At 40.9% G+C, this 23,218-nt stretch overlaps 3 protein-coding genes across 3 annotated transcripts; 1 reads left to right on the top strand and 2 right to left on the bottom strand.

Moving 5' to 3' along the window:
* Nucleotides 1–7,748: 7,748 nt before the first annotated feature.
* LOC131293217 (chondroadherin-like) lies at nucleotides 7,749–8,594 on the top strand. Its single transcript, XM_058321297.1, has one exon. The coding sequence runs from the start codon at nucleotides 7,749–7,751 to the stop codon at nucleotides 8,592–8,594; it is 846 nt and encodes a 281-aa protein (XP_058177280.1).
* Nucleotides 8,595–17,265: 8,671 nt separating this feature from the next.
* On the bottom strand, nucleotides 17,266–18,830 carry LOC131294955 (uncharacterized). The gene is made up of 3 exons (XM_058323010.1): nucleotides 18,520–18,830; nucleotides 17,640–18,434; nucleotides 17,266–17,566 (listed from the first exon to the last, which is right to left on the bottom strand). The coding sequence occupies exons 1-3, from the start codon at nucleotides 18,677–18,679 to the stop codon at nucleotides 17,394–17,396; spliced, it is 1,128 nt and encodes a 375-aa protein (XP_058178993.1). The 5' UTR covers nucleotides 18,680–18,830; the 3' UTR covers nucleotides 17,266–17,393.
* Nucleotides 18,831–19,587: 757 nt separating this feature from the next.
* On the bottom strand, nucleotides 19,588–21,413 carry LOC131281825 (enolase). Its single transcript, XM_058311181.1, has 3 exons — nucleotides 21,397–21,413; nucleotides 20,896–21,169; nucleotides 19,588–20,831 (listed from the first exon to the last, which is right to left on the bottom strand). Exons 1-3 carry the CDS (start codon nucleotides 21,411–21,413, stop codon nucleotides 19,797–19,799), a joined length of 1,326 nt encoding a protein of 441 aa, XP_058167164.1. The 3' UTR covers nucleotides 19,588–19,796.
* Nucleotides 21,414–23,218: the final 1,805 nt, after the last annotated feature.

The raw sequence follows: 23,218 nt of genomic DNA, 5'->3' as shown, positions 1-23,218 counted from the left end.
TTAAATATCGGTCTAAATAATTTATCAAGCTTCAACATGAATGACAAAGAATTCCCTCCTAGTTTAAACAGTATATATCTTGGCTACAACCGTCTGGAGACCCTAGATCTCTCTTATGTTCCGGTTTCTTCTTTGGCAGTGTATGTTATCAATAACCTTATCAGTGAGCTTGATATGGATAAGGTATCAGAAAACGTAGAGGGTTTGGTGATGGAGAATAATCCGATTGATTGTACATGGTTTAGTAAAACGGAAAGAATGTTTGCGAAATGCATCAAAGCCACAAACTTCGATCTAGCGGAAGCTTACAACGGCGATGCCTCACAAATTCTCGATACGGTAGCGTAATAAATTAATGTGATTCGGATAACTTAATGTGAATGTAATAAAATATTTCAAAAGGATCAAAGCCAAATATTCGAAACTAAATGACTTACTAAACTCTACCTAACGTTTGAACGTAGTTACGGGTGTAAATTAGTTGCGTAGTTAATAACATCGCTTCCGTACCTAACGACCAGAAGCTCATTCTTTCATTTAGTTTTTATCTTTGTATTTGATCTATCTATGTTTTGTAAGTTTTGGCCAGATCGACCAACACTGCGAGCCAGAGCCGCCACGACATTTTTGAAATACATGATGCCCGACTTGGGCTACTGTATGATTATTTTGACATTTCTGGTGAGCACAAATAGTCGCAGCGCCGTGTAGACGCATAGTAACGCACTGAAAGGTGTTTCGGCCGACGACCCCTTTGAAACAATACTTGGAGTATTGGCTTCCCTTTAAGTGGCAAAAAATTCGTTGTAAATTTGGTTTCACGAACTGTAAATTTCATTCGAGGAAGAGTACTATACCATAAAGGAAAAAAATTTAAATCAAAAGTGCTTGTTTCAATACCTCCTCGTTAAATTAGACACATTAATTTATACAATTTTCATACTGTTTTGCCTCATTTATTGCGATGAGGCTCCCACGGCCTTTAGTGAATCGATCCAACTGCGATTGCCGTTGTATGAATCCATCCTAAGCATTAAGCACATGGTCGACCCTTTTAGGCTGACGGGGTCACGATAAAATCTTTGTATCTATAGAAATGAATGTTTTTTTGTTCGTGATGCTAAAACTCAAAACCGGCTGGAGTAATCTTGATGACGTCTTCGTATGATTTGTTCCTTTTTACCCAAAGAAGGTTTAGGAAAGAATAGGAAAATTCGGAAAAAGCGGCTTTTTTCCATATTAAAAAAAAACCCTCTCTGACGGAAACTAAAAAACGGTTGGACTTATCCCAACGAAGTCTTCTGATGATTTGTTTCTTTTGGCCCAATAAAAACAATGAAAGTTAGAAAATTTCCTAGGAAAAGCCAGAAATCCAAAAAACTCAATGAAGGATTTTTTCCATAAAATAATGAAACTTATAAAGATGAGTGTTTGTTTGTTTTTAACGCTAAAACTCAAAGTCGGCTGAGCCAATCTTGACGTTGTAATCGGATTATTTGTTCGTTTTTATTCATGAAAGGTTTAAAGAAAAGAAAATTTTAAAATTCCCTAAGGAAAAGCCGGAATCAAATATACGATTTATAACTAAAACTAAAAAAACGCCTGGCCAATCTTAACGAAATTGTGGGATGATGTTTTCCTCCTTACGCATAGCAATTAAAATTGTGACAAATCACGAGTTCGAATTCACAGATAATCGAACAATTTCATCTCGATTAATCAACAAGTGATCGCCTAGATCACGTATATTTGGTTCTGATAGGAGTTGAATGTATTTTTTTGGGTGGTAGAAAAGAGCTTTGTTGCTAAACACATATGAATGTTGATTATTTATGTTCAGGGAAATCTATCAAACAATTTTGCAAGTACGTCGCCGGAAGGGACATGCCGGTTTTTGTCATTGGAGGAGATGAGATAAGTATCAAATGAGCCGATACGTTGTTGTGCATTCCACAGTTTTTGTGGAAGAGGTGCGGTTGACGACATTTTTGGGAAATCAGAACCTGAAGATATTAAATCCTCGGCAGAACAACATAACGTACATCATTCGCACGGATTCGTCAGAGTGTCTGCAGTCCCTGCAAGAACTATTGCTCGGCTGGAACAAACTGAAACTTATCGTGTGGGATAAGTTTTCTCCTCTCTGCCAGCTTCAGATCATCGATCTCTCGAACAACGGAATAAAAGTGGTCACTGGTCGGTTCACCAACACCCGAATCTGTGCTATTTTACTCTGGCAAAATCGGCTCCAAACGCTTGACTTGTGCCAGTGGAACGTTCTGCCCTATATCTGGAAAAGCTGCCGAACGTGCAGTCGGTCAACTTTGCCCGCAACAATCTATCGAGCGTTTCGATAGCCAGGTTTTCTTTGCTAGATAATTTATACAGTCTCAATTTCATCGGCAACCCGATCAAATCCTTCACGATTGACGGAAAGGTTCCACCACTATTGGAGAGCGTACATTTTGACAGGTTAGCAAGAACAGGTTAGCTGAAAACCTACGCAACAACAGCTTGCCGGCTGGTACGAATAAATTAATCAAAATTGTGTAACTATATATTGTATTGTGACTATATGTGATATTGTGTGTGGCAGCATTTACTTGTTGGAAATAAAAATCTTATATACAAATTATTCAGTGAGGAGAAACGCATATTAAAATAATAAAATAAAGCAGCAAGAGGAATTTGAATATATTGAAAACAGTACTTTATCATTTCTGAAAATTCCAAAATATTTTGTGCTATTACAATTAGGAAATTGACAGTCGTAAAGGAATAGTAGTAAATGATAACTTAATTAAAAATTCTATTTCTGCAGATCATTTCTACCCTAATGCCTCCTCAATGTGTTAATTTGCGAAGTACCAATTGATAATAAAGACATTGTAGTCTGGAAACCTTCTCATTGAACACATGAAGCGATGTACAAAGAATTCATTATCCTGTAACAGCAGACGTTATCATAACTCAGGGTGTTGAACCCGTTTCAGGGCATCTCCAACTTTTTTATTTTTCTATATTGAACTTAAGATAAGATGCATCATTTGTTTGATAAATATATAAGTTCATATATCCACCTTTTGTGATCTGCACACACAGACCATTAAAGCCTTTACAATGACCGCCATGATAAAGAGCCTGCCTCGGAGTCTTTTTCCCAATATTTTTGTGCAAATCCAAGCAAATGCATTTTGATCATTTTTCGTATGTTGTTTGACATCTTCTTCTTCTTCTTCTTCACTGGTCCGCTCGCAGTTGAGCACGTCGTGCTGACATGGCCTGGTCACCAATCGTTTGCCAGGTTGCTCGGTCCATGGCTGCAGCCCTCCAACCCCGGTCGCATCCAATGTCTCGCAGGTTCTGCTCCACTTGGTCCATCCACCGAGCTCGCTGAGCTCTTCGTCGTCTCGAGCCGGGCGGGTCGCTGGTGAGCACCTTCTTGGTGGGGCATGAGTCCGGCATCCTCATGACATGCCCCAACCAGCGAATCCTGCCGGCCTTCGCCACCGTCAGGATGTCCGGCTCGCCATACAGCTCAGCTAACTCGTGGTTCATCCTTCTCCTCCACACGCCCTGCTCACACACGCCGCCAAAGATAGACCGGAGCACGCGTCGCTCGAGGACTGCGAGGGCGTTGGCATCCTCCGTGCGCAGAGTCCAAGATTCATGCCCATAAAGAACGACCGGTCTAATCAGCGTGCGGTATATGGCACACTTCGTGCGTGGGAGGAGCCATCTGGACCGCAGGAGTTTGTGGAGACCATAGTAGGCACGATTCCCCTGAACAATGCGCCTCCGGATTTCGCAGCTCACGTTATTGTCCGGAGTTACGACAGTGCCGAGGTAGCAAAACTCATCTACTACCTCGAGTTCGTCGCCGTCCATTGATACACTGCTCACCAGCCTGGCTCTGTCACTGTCAGAGCCTCCGACGAGCAGGTACTTTGTTTTCGTCGCATTGATCATCAATCCAATCCTTGCGGCCTCGCTTTTTAGTCGAGTGTACGCTAGTGATGGGTTCTCGGAACCGCACCCACCGTCCGGAACCGCTTCCGAGCATCTATAAACCGGCTCCGATTCCGGCTTAGTAAAACCCACGATTCCGTCCGGAACCGTCCGGAGCAGCTAGTCGGCAGCCGGAGCCGGCTCCGGGCGGCATGTTCGACAGCATGTTCGAAATCCTCACCTTACACTGTACCCCCTCCATTGTGGCCTTGAGGAAATTATACATTAACATAATAAGTTTAGCATAGCTTCATACCATCCAATTCCAATAGCGTAACAACCCCGTCTTCGATCATGCCTGTTCCATTGAGGGCTTACTAAGCTAGTTCCCGTTGTGTACGTGAATAGTCAGTCCTATTATAACCGTCCTGTAACCGGTCGAACACGATACCACGAAGTAATGTAATGTGCGAAGCTGTAATGGGCGATTACGACAAAATACTGGTCAAAATAGGTATTTAATGGCATGGAGCAATCATATAGCAGAAACTTCAACGCTAATTTTATTGGATTAGTTTCGTATTAATGACTACTTGCCCCTGTCAAAGGGACATTTAATTTTGTATAGATATTCGACTCACCATGAACCTTTCATTCATGGTTTTACAAAGGTTCTAAGGAAAACCGCATCATTTAAAGCATGTCCAGTTAAAAATACTTTTTTCATTACAGATGGCTGTCAGTAGTGTCTTACCTTAGCATCATCGTAGCTTTCCGAATGAAGTGTCGAAACGGGTGCGTAATCGAAAACCTGAAGCCTCAAAGGGATGGAATGTTGATGTTTCGACATTTGCCTGCATCTGGTATTAATTGGCTGGCATTTGAAAACTTACGAACAACTGTCGTTACTAAAGAGTTCCTGAGCGAAGTTGGTCAGTTCGCGGAATTCATACGAATAGAAAACTCGCCAGTCGTGCAAAAAATAGTACTCCCCAAACAATGCAACCTGAAAAGTCTGGGAGTCTCGAATTCGCGCCTAAGAATCATCGAAATTGAGGAAAATAATTGTTTAAACCAGCTGGGAATATATTCCAGTTTTCTAAAGGAAATACCATCATCATTTCGCTACTTACACGCTGCTACAAAGATCGATATATCCGAGAGTCCGATCGTAACGTTAGACTTGGCTCCATTCTGTTCAACGCCTTCTCTGGGAATGTTAAGATTAAAGAAAAATAAGATTCGCTACATCATTAATAGTTCAAGGGTTCCTTGTAAACTACTCATGGAGCAAATTCAGTTAGATAAAAATCAGATTCAAGTGCTTAATTTGGAGCTATTTAGTGTATGCTCTCGGTTGCGAGCAGCTTCATTCAGCAAAAATGTAATCGAACTAGTGGTTGGACGTTTTACTAGTTCTTTACTATCGGATTTAGTGCTGACAGGAAACTATCTCACTCGTTTAGACTTTTGCCAATGGAAAACGCCTTTGCTGACGACTTTGGACATTGATTCCAACAGGTTATCAGATGTACCACGGTGTCTAGAAAATGTATCACAACTTGAAATCCTACATATGCAAAGAAACCGTTTTACACACTTTCACATACGGTCCGTGGCGAAGCTTAAGCATTTGGAAGCGTTAAATATCGGTCTTAATAATTTATCCAGCTTCAACATGAATGACAAAGAATTCCCTCCTAGTTTAAACAGTATATATCTTGGTTACAATCGTCTGGAGACCCTAGATCTCTCTTATGTTCCGGTTTCTTCTTTGGCAGTGTATGCAATCAATAACCTCATCAGTGAGCTTGATATGGATAAGGTATCAGAAAACGTAGAGGGTTTGGTGATGGAGAATAATCCGATTGATTGTACATGGTTTAGTAAAACGGAAAGAATGTTTGCGAAATGCCTCAAAACCCCAAACTTCTATCTGGCGGAAGCTTACAACGGCGATGCCTCACAAATTCTCGATACGGTAGCGTAATAAATTAATGTGATTCGGATAACTTAATGTGAATGTAATAAAACATTTCAAAAGGATCAAAGCCAAACATTCAAAGCTAAATAATTAACTAAACTCTACCTAACGTTTGACCGTAGTTATGGGTGTAAATTACTTGCGTAGTTAATAGCATCGCTTTCGTGCGTAATGGATAGAAACTAATTCATTCATTTTATTTTCATTTTGAATATTGGCTTCCCTTTGAGTGTCAAAAAATTCATTGTAAATTTGGTTTCACGAACTGTAAATTTCATTCGAGGATGAGTACTAAATCACCGGTAATTTGATCAATTTCTATGATAAAGTGATATTCATATTGATCTTCATCACGCCGACAGATGGTCGAACGAACGAATCGTGCGAACTACAAGAATAATCATGGATTGCAGATTTTGTGTTTTTCGTAGATATCACCCAACTCTTTATTGTACTAAACATTTCATTTCAAGGAAGTTATAAAGTATGATTTGATAAAATGCATGCGAAAGAGTAAAATTATATGTATGGAGCAATTAGTTAGCTGTTTTGTGTTTCCTAATCTTTACTTCTTACCCAAAAGCACAATTGAGTTGATAATAATTATTTTATTTGTACTTTTAATTTAATTTAAACTAACACACTTATCTACATGCTTACTACCATGATGTGTAGTGTTCACTTGCAGTTTGCATGTAGGAGTGCCTTGCAGATAACTACATATTTAAATCTATTTAATATGATTTCGTTACAATTTGGAAAACGATTTTATGTCTTCGATGAGAATTTCGGGACAGCCGAGAGGTAGCGTCGGTGAGAAAATAGCGTCAGCCCTCCCCTGTACGAGAGGACTGACTATCTGCGTACTCAAAGGGAAAAAGTCTTGTAAGCCCTTCATGGGGCAGGCATGATCAATAAGGTCGTTGCGCAAAGAAGAAGAATTTATAGAATTTTCAACCAGTTTGGCCACTTTTTAGTGCAAAGTTCCCGGCCTACCCGTAACACGTTGTTGTCACATAAGTAAATGAAAATGCAACATAAAAATTATAGTTTTATTTAAAACTATTTTTTTGCGAAGCTAAGTCTTTGCTTAGCCTTAGAATACCGTCGGTTTTATACATTATATAAACAAATTTAATAAAAAAACTGTACTAAAAAAGTTTGCTGAAAACGCTTGGCAGTCAACGTGTTGAAATAAAATTGACCCATGACTACAATCCCCAAAGAACTGCGCCGTTTAGTGTCAATTGTAAGCTATTATCACAGCTGGTCTAAACACATGTTACGCACAATGAGTAACGCACGTTCTTTCATAAGCGTGTTAAAAAAAGATCAGCTAATACGCCAATCGTTTTATTACAAAGTCATTACTATTCGTTGTTCTATTTAGAGTTGAAGAAAGTTTGGTGTAGTTCGAAACTTGCGTGTGAGGAAGGTTCCCTTTTTTGGACGCTAACATGAATACTGAATCAATTCGCCTTGGAAGGTAATTTGTGTTATTTTATTGCCGAGTTTTCCACAAACCATCGTGAGTGCAATCGTAAAAAACCTAATCGTCATTGTTAGTCTTCTCATTTTGCTAGGAATGGCCCAGTGGCCACATTCGTCGATGTGTCCGGTTTTGACATTCGAATTCAACTGCCACGAAGAGAGTTCTCATGTTTGCACGTTGAAAAACTACGATCCCCATGGAGAAGGACGATATGTGTTTCGGCACGTGTCTCCGGCAATCCGCGGCATGCATTTTTTAGGTCTCCAAACGACGGTTTTGGACGACTACTTGCTGACAGCGCTTCCTCCTTCGATAACTGACGTAATGCTTACCGAGTCGGCTGCAATAAAGGCTATAATCGTACCGACAAATTTAGCCGTTGTCAGAATTGAAGTCATAGATTCAGGACTCCACGAGGCCGACTTTGAGGCGAACGGTTACATTGAAACATTGTCGATTGTGGCGAGTGATTTGCACCGTATTCCAGCTTCTGTTGCTAATTTAATGAACTTGGTTCAGTTGAAAATACAGTTTTCTCCTATTAAAGAGGTGCGGTTGACGACATTTTTGGGAAATCAGAACCTGAAGATATTAGATCTTCGGCATAACAACATAACGTACATCATTCGCACGGATTCGTCAGAGTGTCTGCAGTCCCTGCAAGAACTATTGCTCGGCTGGAACAAACTGAAACGTATCGTATGGGATGAGTTTTCTCCTCTCTGCCAGCTTCAGATCATCGATCTCTCGAACAACGGAATAGAAGTGGTCACTGGTCGGTTCACCAACACCCGAATCAGTGCTATTTTACTCTGGCAAAATCGGCTCCAAACGCTTGATTTGTGCCAGTGGAACGTTCTGCCCTATATCGATTCGATTATCTTGCTAGGAAACCAACTGGTGAACGCCCCGGAATGCCTGGAAAAGCTGCCGAACGTGCAGTCGGTTAACTTTGCCCGCAACAACCTATCGAGCGTTTCGATAGCCAGGTTTTCTTTGCTAGATTATTTAGACAGTCTCAATTTCATCGGCAACCCGATCAAATCCTTCACGATTGACGGAAAGGTTCCGCCACTGTTGGAGTCGATACATTTTGACAACAGTGTAGCTGAAAACCTACGCAACAACAGCTTGCCGGTCAGTATATATAAACTAATCAAAATTGTGTAACTGCTCCATTGAGCCTAATTCAATATTGTGTGTGGCAGAATTTACTTGCTGGAAATAAAAATCTTAAATACGAATTCTTTAGCTGGTAAAAATGCATATTAAATAATAAAATAAAGCATCAAGAGGAATTTGAATACATTGAAAATCGTACTTCATCACTTCTGAAAATTCCAGAATATTTTGTAATGATGATGAGTTCGCTTATCGCTCACCCCTACATAGGTTTGAGAGGAACGAAAGTATCTTGCGATATTAAATATACATCATCAAACGAGAGGGGGCATTGGGGCATTACTCTCCAGAACAATCGCATCCAACTCTGTTCCATTCATACAACGGTCGCCATCAATTGCACAAGGAGGTACATCTTAGATTTCCCAACTAGCAAAAGCGGACCACTTTCCGGAGTAGCGCAGGTATTTTCGCACAGTTTTGGTTAACACCGCCAGCTATCAATGATTGATAATGTGGTGAAACCCACCAGTACTACTTACGGGACCTGATCAGTCCCAACTACTATCCTTTCCTCCAAATACGTTGGAACCACGCCTTTCAAAATTTTGTACACAAATACTGCAATTTGGAACACTATCCGCTGCATGACCGACATCCATTGCGACGTCGAGCATAACAACCGAAAGAGTATACCAGCCGCAACACAAAATCATTCGCATGACTCTGTTTTGCAACCTTTGAAGTCTCTGTACCTGTGTTTGATTGCCGAGAAATAAAATTGATGCAAAGAAATCAAAGTGTCGTGATATTAACGATTTGTAGAGCCGAACTTTTCGGAAAAAAATCAGATTGTTGCCCAATCTACTAATCACACCACACTTTTTTGCCACTTTTGAGGTGACATTTTCCCAATTTCCTGATTTCATCTAAACCGACATTCAAAAGTTCCTTGGTCTGTTTTGAATCTTTCCGTAAGACAAACAAGACTGTACCGTCCGCGAAAAGATTGGTTCTACATGACTGTAAAACTTTTTTCATGTCGTTTATATTCATAATAAACAACACTGTACCAAGAACACTTCCTTGTGGAACTCCAAGGGTGTTTTCGATAGGGTTTCATAAAAACTGTTCGTTGCGTTCTTCCACTGAGATAAAATGCGAACCATTTTTTCATGCGAACTCCATCGCTACCGAACCGTTTGATTGTTTCTAATAACAAAGATAAGGTCGCGATATCGTTTCAAACGCCTGTTTCAAATCCAAAAACACTGCAACAATCGTTTGTTTTTGCTCCATTAACTCCACTGTGCTATTACAATTAGGAAATGGACAGTCGTAACAAAAATAGTAGTAAATGATAACTCAATTAAAATTTCTATTTCTGCGGAACATTTCTACCCTTAACTGTGCTAATGCCCCCTCAATGTGTTATTTTGCGAAATACCAATTGATAATTAACAGTCATTGTAGTCTGGAAACCTTCTCATCGAACACATGAAGCGATGTACAAATAATTCATTATACTGTAAAAGTAGACGTTATCGATAACTCAGGATGTTGAACCCGTTCAGGGCATCTAAAACTTTATTATTTTTCTAAATTGAACTTAAAGTAAGATGCATCATTTGTTTGACGAATACATAAGTTCATATATTCATCTTTTGTGATCTGCACACACGGACCATTAAAGCCTGTACAGTGACTTGCATGATAAAATGCCTGCCTCGAAGTTTTTTTCCTCAATATTTTTGTGCAAATCCAAGCAAATGCATTTTGATCATTTTTCGTATGTTTTTTAGCATATCTTTTGTAAGAATCACTTGTGACACAAACACACAGTTTCACATGATGATGCAAATAGGCATTGAAAAAATAGTGACGAGATAAAGTACTCACTTAAAAATATTGAGTTTGTACACTGTTTTCACTGAAAAGTCTCCTCATTATTTGTGTTTTGATAACAATCTTCTGGACCAATTGGGTATTCATAGTAGTGATATTGTTTGACTTATGATATGTTGAAACACTTTTTAGCATTAGGTATCTCATTACATACAAATGTTTTTTAATGTTCTGCCCCTGCAAAGGTAGAAAGCGCAAAACCTTTGCATGAATGGACACCAAGTCCATTACCAAAATAAAAATAAACGCGTAATTAACCATGGAGGTGCAAGATAGGTAGTGTTGACTGGGCAAAACGGCATCTGGGACAATCAAGGATATTTTGAAAACGCTTAAATTTCGTCATACGAACTTCAAGAATCACGAATGGTGAACTTTATGCATTTCATTATTATTAATACGGTTCTGTAGGTTTCAAACAATCAGTCACAACCGCATTCAGATGATCTCATTGCTTAACAGCCATCAATTATCAATTATTCCTGCGCGTGAACGCGATACCACGAAGTAATGTGTTGTGGGAAACTTTTAAGACAAAGTACTGGTCTAAATTCTTATTTAATGGAATGGAGTAATCATATAGCCGAAACTCCACCGCTAATGAGTCAGGGTTGCTAATTTTATTAGATTAGGAATAATGACTGCTTCCTCTAGCCAAAGGGTCGCGAAAACTATTCTACGGAGCTTAACGTTTAATTTTGTATAGATATTCGACTCACCATGAACCATTCAATCATGGTTCTACTAAGGTTCTGAAGAAAAAACCGCATCATTTGAAGCATGTCCAGTTAAAACTCTTCTTTTATTACAGATGGCTCCCGGTTGTGTCATATCTTAGCATCATCGTAGCTTTCCGAATGGAGTGTCGAAACACGTGCGTAGTCGAAAACCTGAAGCCTCAACGGGATGGAATGTTGATGTTTCGACATTTGTCTACATCGCATAGTTATTGGGTGACATTTGTAAACTTACAAACAACTGTCGTTACTAAAGAGTTTCTGAACGAAATTGGCCAGTTCGTGAAAATCTTAGTAGTAGCAAACTCGTCGGTCGTGCAGAAAATAGTACTCTCCAAACAATGCAATCTGCAAACTTTGGTAATCTCGAATTCACGCCTAAGAATCATCGAAATTGAGGAAAATAATCGTTTGGACAGCTTGCGAATATATTCCAGTCTTCTAAAGGAAATACCTTCATCATTTCGATACTTACACGCTGCTACAGATATCGATATATACGAGAGTCCGATCGTGACGTTGGACTTGGCTCCGTTCTGTTCAACACCGTCTCTGAAAGTGTTAACGCTAAAGAAAAATAAGATTCGCTACATCATAAACAGTTCAAGGGTTCCTTGTAATCCGCTGATGGAACGAATTGATTTGTCTAAAAATCAGATTCAAGTGCTTAATTTGGAGCTCTTTAGTGTGTGCTCTCGGTTGCGAGAGGCTGCATTTAGCAAAAATGTAATCGAACTAGTGGTTGGGCGTTTTACTAGCTCTTCACTATCGTCCTTAATCCTAACAGGAAACTATCTCATTCGTTTAGACTTTTGCCAATGGAAAACGACTTTGCTGAAAACTTTGAACATTGATTCCAACAGGTTATCAGATGTACCACGGTGTCTAGAAAATGTATCACAACTTGAAATCCTACATATGCAAAGAAACCGTTTTACACACTTTCACATACGATCCGTGGCGAAGCTTAAGCATTTGGCAGCGTTTAATATCGGTCTTAATAATTTATCCAGCTTCAACATGAATGACAAAGAATTCCCTCCTAGTTTAGACAGGATATATCTTGGCTACAATCGTCTGGAAACCTTAGATCTCTCCTATGTTCCGGTTTCTTCTTTGGCAGTGTATGTAAACAATAACCTCATCAGTGAGCTTGATATGGATACGGTATCACAAAACGTAGAGGGTTTGGTGATGGAGAATAATCCGATTGATTGTACATGGTGGAGTAAAACGGAAAGAATGTTTGCGAAATGCATCAAAACCCCAAACTTCGATCTAGCGGAAGCTTACAATGGCGATGCCTCACAAATTCCCTATACGGTAGCGTGACGAAGCTTCGGATAACTTAATGTGTGATGTTCCGTGCCTAATGATTAGAAACTAATTCATTCATTTTATTTGTATCTTTGAATATTGGCTTCCCTTTGAGTGTCAAAAAATTCGTTGTAAATTTGGTTTCACGAACTGTAAATTTCATTCGGGGAAGATTACTAAATCACCGATAATTTGATCAATTTCTATGATAAAGTTATTTTCAATATTGATCTTCATCACGCCGACAGATGGTCGAACGAACGAACCGTGCGAACTACAAGATTAATCATGGATAGCAGACTTTGTGTTTTTCGTAGATATATTCGCTTCGTTTTCATTTTCAATACAATTAATCAATTTATATGAGCGCAATGGTCCAGCTGGAGTCATCTTCTTCTCTATCTCTTTCTTTCTCTTTCTCTTTCTCTATATCTATAAAAATGAATGAATGTTTGTATGCTCGTGATGCTAAAACTCAAAATTGGCAGGACCCATCTTGATGACGCCTTCGTATGATTTGTTCCTTTTTACCCAAGGAAGGTTTAGGAATAAAGAGAATTTGAAAATTCCCAAAGAAAAGCTGGAAAATGAGAAAATTCGGCAAAAATGGCTTTTCCTTATCAAAAATAAAATTTACCTTCTCTAACGAAAACGGTTGGACTTATCCCAATAAAGTCTTCTGATGATTTGTTTCTTTTGACCCAATAAAAACAATGCAAGTAATGCTGAATCTGAAAAATCCTTAGGGAAAACCAGAAACCCAGAAAACTCGAAAAATACTTTTTTCCTTAAAAATTGAAACTTATAAAAATGAGTGTTTGTTTGTTTGACGCTAAAACCCAAATCGGCTGAGCCAATCTTGACGATGTAATCAGATTATTTGTTCGTTTTTATTAATGGAAGGTTTAAAGAAAAGACAACTTTAACATTCCCTAAGGAAAAGCCGGAAAATGGAAAGATTTGTAAAAATTGCAATTTATTTTTAACCATTCACCACAAATTAACCATTCTTCAAATAAACTGAACATTGAAATAAAAAACAAAACCTGTGGAATGCACAACAACGTATCGGCTCGTTTGATACTTATCTCACCTCCTTCAATGCCAAAAACCGGCAAATCCTTTCCGGCGACGTACTTGCAAAATTGTTTGATAGATTTCCCTGAACTTAACACTAGAATACATTGCTTTGGAAACTTGCCCGAATGCTTTTTAGGGGTCATTTTGACCCCTATTTTGAAAACGCTATAACTTCACTATTTTTGAAGATTTTTCAAATCCGTAAACTGTTACGTTTTAGTATATTTATTGACTATCTTTTGGCGTTTTTAATTTTTTTATATACCACTTCACCATTTCGCTAGCTCGGTGTATAGCAAAAAAGATCGTTATGAGTCGAATTTTAATCCTTTTCAACTTTTATTCTTTGAAAACGTATCATGTAAATTCCAAAAAAAAGTGTGCGCTATGATGTTGATATATTACGCCACCTTTGAAAAATAACTTCATATTTTTAACTTAACAAATAACGCCACAAATTGATCTTGAAGATGTGGATTTTAACATTTTCCATAGGAAGTTTCCGTTCTGCGCTTTGTTCTGTTATTCCGTACGCGAGCGTTTGGAAGCGTTATGCGCGATGCGTTACTATGGGAATTGGCGTTATTTTTAATCTTTGCGGCCAATTTATGGAGTCATTTGTAATGGCAAAAATACCAATTTATTTTTGAAATGTTGCTCAACATACTAGCTTTCTAGCGCACACTTTTTTTCTAGATTGACATCAAAGATTTTGAATGAATAAAAATTGAAAAAAACGCAATTTCGACCTTTTTTGCTATACACCGAGCTAGCGGAATTATGAAGAAATTCATCGTAAAAACAAAAACGTCAAATGATAGTTAACAAATATACTAAAAAGTACCAGTTTACGGATTTGAAAAATTTTCAAAAATAGTGAAGTTATAGCGTTTTACAAGTAGGGGTCAAAATGACCCCTAAAAAGCATTCTAGGTATAGTCACGTTGGTTCTCGGAACTGGTCGAACAGAAAAATCTGAAATTTTTGTTTTAGATATAACTTTGGATTTTAAGAAAAGCCTTATTTTTTTTGTAAAAATATTCAGCCGTTTTCGAGATATTAAAATCGAAAACCGCGTTGGGGTCAAAATGACCCCAGTTTGGATTCTAGTGTTAAATACTCAACATTCTAGTGATGAGAATAACAACTCTTTTTTTAGATTTGAATCAGAGTGAATAATCATAACGATGATTCGAATCTTTAAGTCACTCTTTTGTGATTTAAAACGTGAAAAATGATTTATTGACCTTCGAGGTGATTTGAAATCTTAACTGGGATTCGAATCCCAAAAGAATGAACGAATAGGTAAAAGAGTCACTAGTCGCCATTGCGATTCGAATCCCAAGTTGTGATTCGAATCCCAAATTTAGTTTAGTGTATGCTCTCGGTTGCGAGCAGCTTCATTCAGCAAAAATGTAATCGAACTAGTGGTTCAGCGTTTTACTAGCTCTTCACTATCGTCCTTAATCCTAACAGGAAACTATCTCATTCGTTTAGACTTTTGCCAATGGAAAACACCTTTGCTGACAACTTTGAACATTGATTCCAACAGGTTATCAGATGTACCACAGTGCCTAGAAAATTTATCACAACTTGAAACCCTACAGATGCAAAGAAACCGTCTTACACACTTTCACATACGATCCGTGGCGAAGCTTAAGCATTTGGAAGCGTTAAATATCGGTCTTAATAATTTATCCAGCTTCAACATGAATGACAAAGAATTCTCTCCTAGTTTAGACAGGATATATCTTGGCTACAATCGTCTGGGAACCTTAGATCTCTCCTATGTTCCGGTTTCTTCTTTGGGAGTGTATGTAAACAATAACCTCATCAGTGAGTTTGATATAGATAAGGTATCAGAAAACGTAGACGGTTTGGTGATGGTGAATAATCCAATTGATTGTACATGGTGGAGTAAAACGGAAAGAATGTTTGCGAAATGCATCAAAACCTCAAACTTCGATCTAGCGGAAGCTTACAATGGCGATGCCTCGAAAATTCCCTATACGGTAGCGTGACGAAGCTTCGGATAACTTAATGTGAATGTAATAAAATATTTCAGTAGTATCAAAATCAATTATTCAAAACTAAATTATTTACTAGACTCCACCTAACGCTTGAACGTAGTCACGGGCAGAAGCGGATCAATCCGTTCGGGGCCCCCAAGCGGTTGGATAAACGGGGCCCTCCAGACATTTCCATTGCTCTAAGTGTTTCTATACTTATGGCCAAAATTGGACTTATTATTTACAACAGTTAGCAATCCTTTATAGATATTTTTAGCAATCCTTTATACACATAAAGGACGCATATTTACTTATTTTATGAAATCAGACATTAGATCTTCATTATCTGAAAATAATCACTCTGAATTAAGCAATCTGAACAAGTTTATCGCAATCGCAATAGGGGTTTTTTAAATCGCTCTCAAATTATCAAATCTTTTTATCAATTTTAACAGCGATGACGAAAACATTTTAATTTTTTTTTTTTTGCTGGTAGACCGTAAATTGAGAGCATTTGAAGTCAAACGGACATTATTAGATGAGAAAGAAGATTCATGAAAACATATTCTGGCAAAGTTTTAGGTGAAAATTAACAATGGATAAGCAATATTAAAATACATCTGTACTAACTTTGATCAAAGTATGTGTACCGCTGAGAGAATAAATAAAATTGGTTGTTACTTTTGCGGTCTGGGGTTTTCATCACGGGGCCCCCTTAAGCTCGGGGCCCCCCGCGGCCGCTCAGTCCGCTCATAGGTAGATCCGCCTCTGGTCACGGGTGTAAATTTGTTGCGCAATTAACAACATCGCTTCCATGATCATCGCTAATGACCAGAAACTAATCCATTCATTTCGTTTTTTATTTTATTGTCAGAGTTGTGTGACTGACTGAAAAGACTCTCAAACTAAAAGAGATTCTTAAAACGAATTACTGGATTCTGACTCAACTTGGGTGGTGCCCATTTCGAAGCGGTAGCACGAGGGAACACGTGGCGTGGTGTTGGGATCGAATCTCGAGTTTGGCACAGTACGGTACAACGAACGGCTAACAACCCATCTATAATATTACGGTATTTCGATCATAGTAACTATCTTCGGAGAGAGGCCTTGCCGCACTAGGGTATGTCGTGCCACATAAAAAAATAACCATGAGGAACATATAATAATTTTAGTTTAAAAAAATCGTATTTTACTGTTATCACATTTTTGTAAAGTACAAGAAAGTAAACAATTGAAAAATAATGTTATCCCGGTATTTACTCCAAAGTGGCCATTGTGCATTGTGCAGTGGCAGCACCGGTGGTATTGTTGATGTTCGAAGTACTGCAACCCAAGTCAATCGGCAAACTCAATGCTGGCCTTTCCATGGTATATACAACCCCCAGCTAATGTTCACAACATGTGGATAAATAGGTCTTTCTAATGGTAGGTGCATAACCCATTGATGGAAACATCGGGTGCTTCACAGTTCCTTTGCTCGTTGGGCAGTGGATAACAGCCCTTGCAGAGTTAAGAAGCGCAAACCCGAGAACGCAAAATTAACCATCAAGGATATCTTGAAAACACTAACATTTCGGCTTACTAACTTCAAGAATCACGAATGGTGAACTTTTTGCGTTTCAATATTATTGATACGGTTCTGTAGGTTTCAAACAATCAGTCACAACCGCATTCAGATGATCTCATTGCTTAACAGCCATCATTTATTTATTATTCCTGCGCTTGAATTGCAAGCCACAAGCCTTAAGTACTATAACCGCATAAAACAGAAAAATCTAGCTAAATCATCTGGCTAAGTGTCACATCGGCAAACGGTTATATTTCGGCTGGCAGGTGCAGTGCTTGCGCATGAATTTGTAAAGGCCAAATGCAAGACACAGCCCTACCGTGATTACAAACGCAACCAAGTACGAGATCAGTTGATAGAATCGCCGTGTCGTCCACAACACAGTATACTTGAGCGTGGTACCATCTGTTGGCAGAGGAACGAAAATACGTTAGTACTATTATCCGGCTAGCTGGGACATGTTTAAGTAAATAAATACCAATAACCGCGTAACCATAGCCAATGTCCGGAACGCTCATTCGATAGGAACAGGTCGGAACGATGATTTCCAGCAGCTCCTGCGTGTCCTGATGGTAGCTCAGATCGAAAGAATGCACCTTGTAGGCCGTCCGCTTGTCCTGGCTCAGCGGCCGGTAGTTGACCATTTTCACCCGGCTCCGGTGTATGCGAGCGTACTGCGACACGTGCAAATGTGCCGAGAAGATTACGTTCGGTTTCAGGTTGCGAATGGCCGTAGATGTGAACGTCGAGGGTGTGTCGAGTACCGGCATGTGGCTAACGAAGATACGTAAGTATCGATCGGAAACGTCCGCACCCGTGCTGTCCACCATCCGTGGGTCCTTGAGCGTCATTTCCAGCGTGATACGGTTGATATTGTATATCGTCAGATTGTCATTGACGACCCACGCCGGGCGTTCGGAAAAGTATTGCCGAAAGCGACGCTTGGCCGACGGATTAAGCGGTTGCCTACCGTCCCCACCGATATCGTTGTCGCCGGGGATGTAGATCGTCCTTGCCGTAGGGTGCGTGGGAAAAATCGCCCCGAAGCGCGTGTAATATTCCTCGAAGTGCAACTCCGTCGAGTCGGTTCCTTCGTCCATTAGATCGCCAAGAAAAATGATTACGTCCGGTTGGACGTGCTCGACCGCCTGCTCGTAGTACCAAGCCAGGTAGCGATCGGAATCGTAGTTTGCAAGGCCGGCGTAGAATTGCCTGTTGTTCGTTTTACCGAGGATTTGTGGATCAGCTACGAGTAGTATTCGTACACAGCCAGCTGCAGAGATAGACACAATCGTACATGAAACGAAAGCGGTGAGAAAATAATTTGTGATCCTCACAACACAGCACCCCGTACTTACATTCTTTGCAGTAGATATTTGACCACTTGAACTTTTGCAACACATAAATCAACACCTCATTGTACAGCACCAGGAGCACGAGTAAAATTACGTACACACGCCACGCCGGATGAAGCCGAAGGAACTTTTTCTTCATCCGAGCAAGCCAATTTTTAGCCATCTTTCATCCGGGAGAACGGATTCCGAGAAACCGAAAGGTGTTGCGGACGTGCCGGTTTAATTCTTCGGTCTAAGTTGCTAATTACTTAACGTCAGCGGCAACATTGTTCCGTGGCAAAAACCGTACGATTGGTGCTAGGCAAATTTACAAAAAAAAAGTTTACGGGGTTACACTGCATAAATAAAATAGCTTGTCTTTACTTGCGGTTTACTGATATACCTTTTTGTGTACAAACAGACCGAGGACTACCATGCGCTGCCATCGTTCCTTTTCGCTCACACGTCAGCTGTGCCGGTGACAGTTATCGTTTTTTGAGCCTCGTCGAGGTCGCGTGGAGTACAATTCAGTTGACATTGCATTCAGCAACATAACGGCTGAGCACCAAGCAAATTTAAGAAAACCATTTTAAATTACTAAACCCGAGATCCTCCCCTTGTATGCGAGAGTTGACTTCCCCTTGTATGGCAGATTTTCTAGCCGGCATTACCACACACCAGACGGGAATCTCCTAAGCACTTTCAAAGCACGTAGAGGGAATCATTCTAGTAACCACAAAATCGATGAGCATCTCGCAAAGTAGTCTTATCAATTTTTCACAAGAAATCGGATATTGTTTTTCACCCAGCGACGAGCTTATTATTACTACCATTGTGTTGTGTATTGTATTATCGAATGATCATGTACTTTCAGTAATGCATTGACAAACATGGATGTCACACTTTCATTTAACAATTATAACATTCAATAAGTTTAAGCCTTATAATTTATACTTCTTTCAGTAGCGCATTGTGACGATAATTACCACGAGAGGTTAGGTTGGCTAAAGTGGGTGGTGGTTGGGAGTTGTTGAAGATTTCTTGTGCTGCCTTCCAGTCCACCTGCTCCTTATGGAGAGGGGGTAGAACAGCGAGCGCAACCCGGAGAGCGCCCGGTGGTCCGGTGATGAATTACTGCAAGTAAAACCGCACCTAACGAGAGCAGGACTTTTTGAGACTAGAATCGTCCCCTTCCCGTAGCGGCGTGGCTTTGATGTTCCGCTCGCTCGACGCTTCCTCCCATTGAGAGTTCCCATTTATCGCCAGCGAATGAAGGACGAGTCACCTCGAACCACCCCATCTTACTGCGGGTGGCGGAAGCTCTTGCCAGCGTACTTAGCGCCAGCGCCGAGCTCCTCCTCGATGCGCAGAATCTGGTTGTACTTGGCCAAACGCTCCGACCGGCACGGGGCTCCCGTCTTGATCTGGCCAGTGCTCAGACCGACGACGAGATCGGCGATGAACGTATCCTCCGTTTCGCCGGAACGATGCGACACCATGGTACCCCAGCCGTTCTTCTTCGCCAGCAGATGCGCATTGATCGATTCGGTAACCGAGCCAATCTGGTTGACCTTCAGCAGCAGGCAGTTGCAGGCCTTCTTCTCGACCGCAGTCGCGATGCGCTTCGGGTTGGTCACCGTCAGATCATCGCCGACGATCTGGATGGTCGTGTTGGCGGTGATCTTGCTCCACGCGTCCCAGTGGTCCTGGTCGAACGGATCCTCAATGCTCACGATCGGGAAGTCCTTGATGAAGCCCTGGTACAGCTGCTCGAGCGCGTCCGGGGTCAACCAGGCGCTCGCGTCTGACTTCGGGTTCTTGAAGTCCAGATCGTACTTGCCGTCCTTGTGGAACTCCGAAGCGGCGACGTCCATACCGATCTCAACCTTGCCGGTGTAGCCAGCCTTTGCGATGGCATCCTGGATCAGGTTCAGGGCCTCCTTGTTCTCCAGAATGTTCGGGGCGAAACCACCCTCATCACCGACGGCCGTCGCGTCCAGTCCGAACTTGGCCTTGATCACGTTCTTGAGATGATGGTACACCTCGCTGCCAATCTTCATCGCCTCGGTGAACGAGGTAGCACCGGTCGGCAGGATCATGAACTCCTGCATGGCCAGCTTGTTGCCGGCATGGCTACCACCGTTGATGACGTTGAAGGCCGGCACCGGCAGGATGATGTTGCTGTTTCCAGCCAGATCGGCAATGTGCTTGTACAGCGGCACTCCCTTCTTGGCTGCGCCAGCCTTGCAGATGGCCAGCGACACACCCAAAATGGCGTTAGCTCCAAGCTTCGACTTGTTCTCGGTTCCGTCAAGCTTCAGCATCAGTTCATCAAGCTGTCGTGTGCGAAAAAAACAAGCGTTACTAAAAAGCATTGCCACAATTTGTTCTCTCTCTTACCTCCTTCTGCTGGGTAACGCAGAGACCCGAAGCAAGAACGGCCGGTGCAATGGTCTTGTTGATGTTCTCAACCGCCTTCAGGACACCCTTGCCATGCCAGTTGGCCTTCTCGTTGTCGCGCAGCTCCAGCGCCTCGTGGACGCCAGTGGACGCACCGGACGGGACGGCGGCACGGAACAGGCCAAGATCGGTGACCAGATCGACCTCAACGGTTGGGTTACCGCGGGAGTCGAAAATTTGACGGGCCTTGATGCTCTGGAACGGCATTTTGCTTCTGAAAAAGATAAAATAAATAAACAATAACTATTTAATCTTTGGCTAATAGAAGGAATAACAGTAGTTTTTACGATTGATAATTTTTTTCTTACGGAATCTAAATTTCAAAACATTGTTCAAACCGCCTTAGTTATATGTCAGAGACTGCGCGAATTAGGCTCCTAATCAAGGGATCATAAAGACAGATACAGTATTCCGTCACCAAGGAGGCCCTGGCTGGCTTACATAATTCCTCGAATCATGCTGGCGTTGCTCTCGACGACGCTGGCACGATGATGGGATGGCGTGTTGGATGGGTGCCCGAAAAGGGAATAGTAGTTGTTGATATTTACGTGGTTGCAAACGCGCAAGGTTATCAATAGACACGACAAGGAAATGTTGATATGGGCTACTAAATATTAAAAAACGACCACTGACGGCGTGCTGCTTCGTAACGGTGAGGAACGAAAATAAAGCGTGCTATGATTATACATTAAAATCGATTTGCGCAAGCCCTTCAGGCCATTGATAGCTGAAGGTGAAAGTGAAGTGCACACGAGTTCATTTGTGTGCAAACGCAGGAATGTTTGCATTATCTTGTAACATTTATCAAATAAGACCTAGAAGGCTTTTAAATTTCATCATGTTTGTTCGTTTCCTTTGCAGAGCAATTAAATCGATGGAATTTTTAATTGTTTAACAATTGGATCAACAATGAGTAAGAATTTATAAAAATTAACATCACTTTGCATCATATTTTTGTACCAGCTTCACACGAATGGAAGAACGGTATGAGCAGTAGAAAGGGGAAAAGGAATTTAAGGTTGACCTCTAAAGTGGTTTAGAGGACATTCGCTCGCCGGTAAAATCGCAACAAAACTTTATCCTTTTTGTCGACTCGCTGTGTTACGAATTGATTTTGAAATTGTCTTTGCAACTGATCGGAAAATTACATATTTTTGTGAACCAAAGAGGATATATGAAATCTGGCCCTCCCGCCTTTCTGCTAATTTTTTTTTCAAATGGTTGCTTTGATCCATTAATTTTTCACAGAATTGTGACGAAAAGAATTTTATGAAGATGACCTTCTGATAAGGTCAACATGAGCTGCCACTGCCGGTGTTAAATATACAAAATCCAAGTCGGAGGCACAGTCATCCATTTTGCCGGATGCATCAATTAAAAGTTATCGCACAAGCACTCGCGATATTCTGTGCAATTGTTGTGCAATCGTACGACTTCACTTTTACCACATCCACGAGAAGGCGCGGGACGCTGGGGAAAAAAATGCTGGGCGGACAGCGGAAATGAAGTTGCAAAGATTGAAAACCTTACGCCACCGCGAAAAACTAGTAGTATTGTAATTATGCTACAAATCCTGCCTAGCATCAAGCTCTGATTTAGAGAAATTCACTTCATCTAACACACTGGAGTGGATGTTACTAATTTTTAGCCGGTCGGATGCGGCAACACTTGAAATAATTGAGAACTTACTTTGTCGCTTTTGCTTCTTCTTTGCAAAGACAGAAAAGACGGTATACGAGAGGATCTGGCTTGGGAAGTACGTTTACGCGGCACAAGTTCGTTGAACGGACTAAATCAAGCAGATTTTTCACCACTTCGGGATCTCGAAATCGGCGAATCGGATGACATCGACGACCTTGCGAAAGGTGAACTCACGGTGCATGTATGACTAGGTGGATTTCTTTCGTTCTATTTGTCCGCCATGTCATTGGAATACATGTGTCAAGATTCGGCCAAATAATTGATGGCTGCCCGGTTGACAAAAATTCAAATTTTTTGCAGCTGTCATGTAGTACCAGCAAGTTTTTCCATGGCAGATTGCTGGGACTCTTGCTGGAACTACATAGTACCAGCAACAATGTCAATTTCTGTCAACCGGGTGGTTAACAAAGGATACTGGAAAGTTTACTGGATAGTTGAGGCTATTACGATTGGAAGGACCCCTTCGTTTCGGCCCTTCAAATCATGATAACCTCAAATATTTGAGGATATCGCGGTTTTTCGACGTACCTGTCAGTTTTCTCGTCTTTCTGTCACATACAAA

Source organism: Anopheles ziemanni, chromosome 2 (assembly GCF_943734765.1).
Source record: "Anopheles ziemanni chromosome 2, idAnoZiCoDA_A2_x.2, whole genome shotgun sequence".
Classification (NCBI taxonomy): domain Eukaryota; kingdom Metazoa; phylum Arthropoda; class Insecta; order Diptera; family Culicidae; genus Anopheles; species Anopheles ziemanni.
Note: the sequence above shows the minus strand (reverse complement) of the source record. Positions and strands in the feature narration are given on the sequence as shown.

What these genes read in the sequence shown, in the direction of transcription:
- LOC131293217 (XM_058321297.1), top strand. Translation starts at nt 7,749, where the DNA reads ATGCTTACCGAGTCGGCTGCAATAAAGGCTATAATCGTACCGACAAAT.
- LOC131294955 (XM_058323010.1), bottom strand. Translation starts at nt 18,679, where the DNA reads ATGGCTAAAAATTGGCTTGCTCGGATGAAGAAAAAGTTCCTTCGGCTT. An exon ending in AAATATCTACTGCAAAGAAT is followed by an intron (nt 18,435 to 18,519) that starts GTAAGTACGGGG and finishes CTATCTCTGCAG; the next exon opens with CTGGCTGTGTACGAATACTA. An exon ending in CTATGGTTACGCGGTTATTG is followed by an intron (nt 17,567 to 17,639) that starts GTATTTATTTAC and finishes CTCTGCCAACAG; the next exon opens with ATGGTACCACGCTCAAGTAT.
- LOC131281825 (XM_058311181.1), bottom strand. An exon ending in GCGTTACCCAGCAGAAGGAG is followed by an intron (nt 20,832 to 20,895) that starts GTAAGAGAGAGA and finishes CGCACACGACAG; the next exon opens with CTTGATGAACTGATGCTGAA.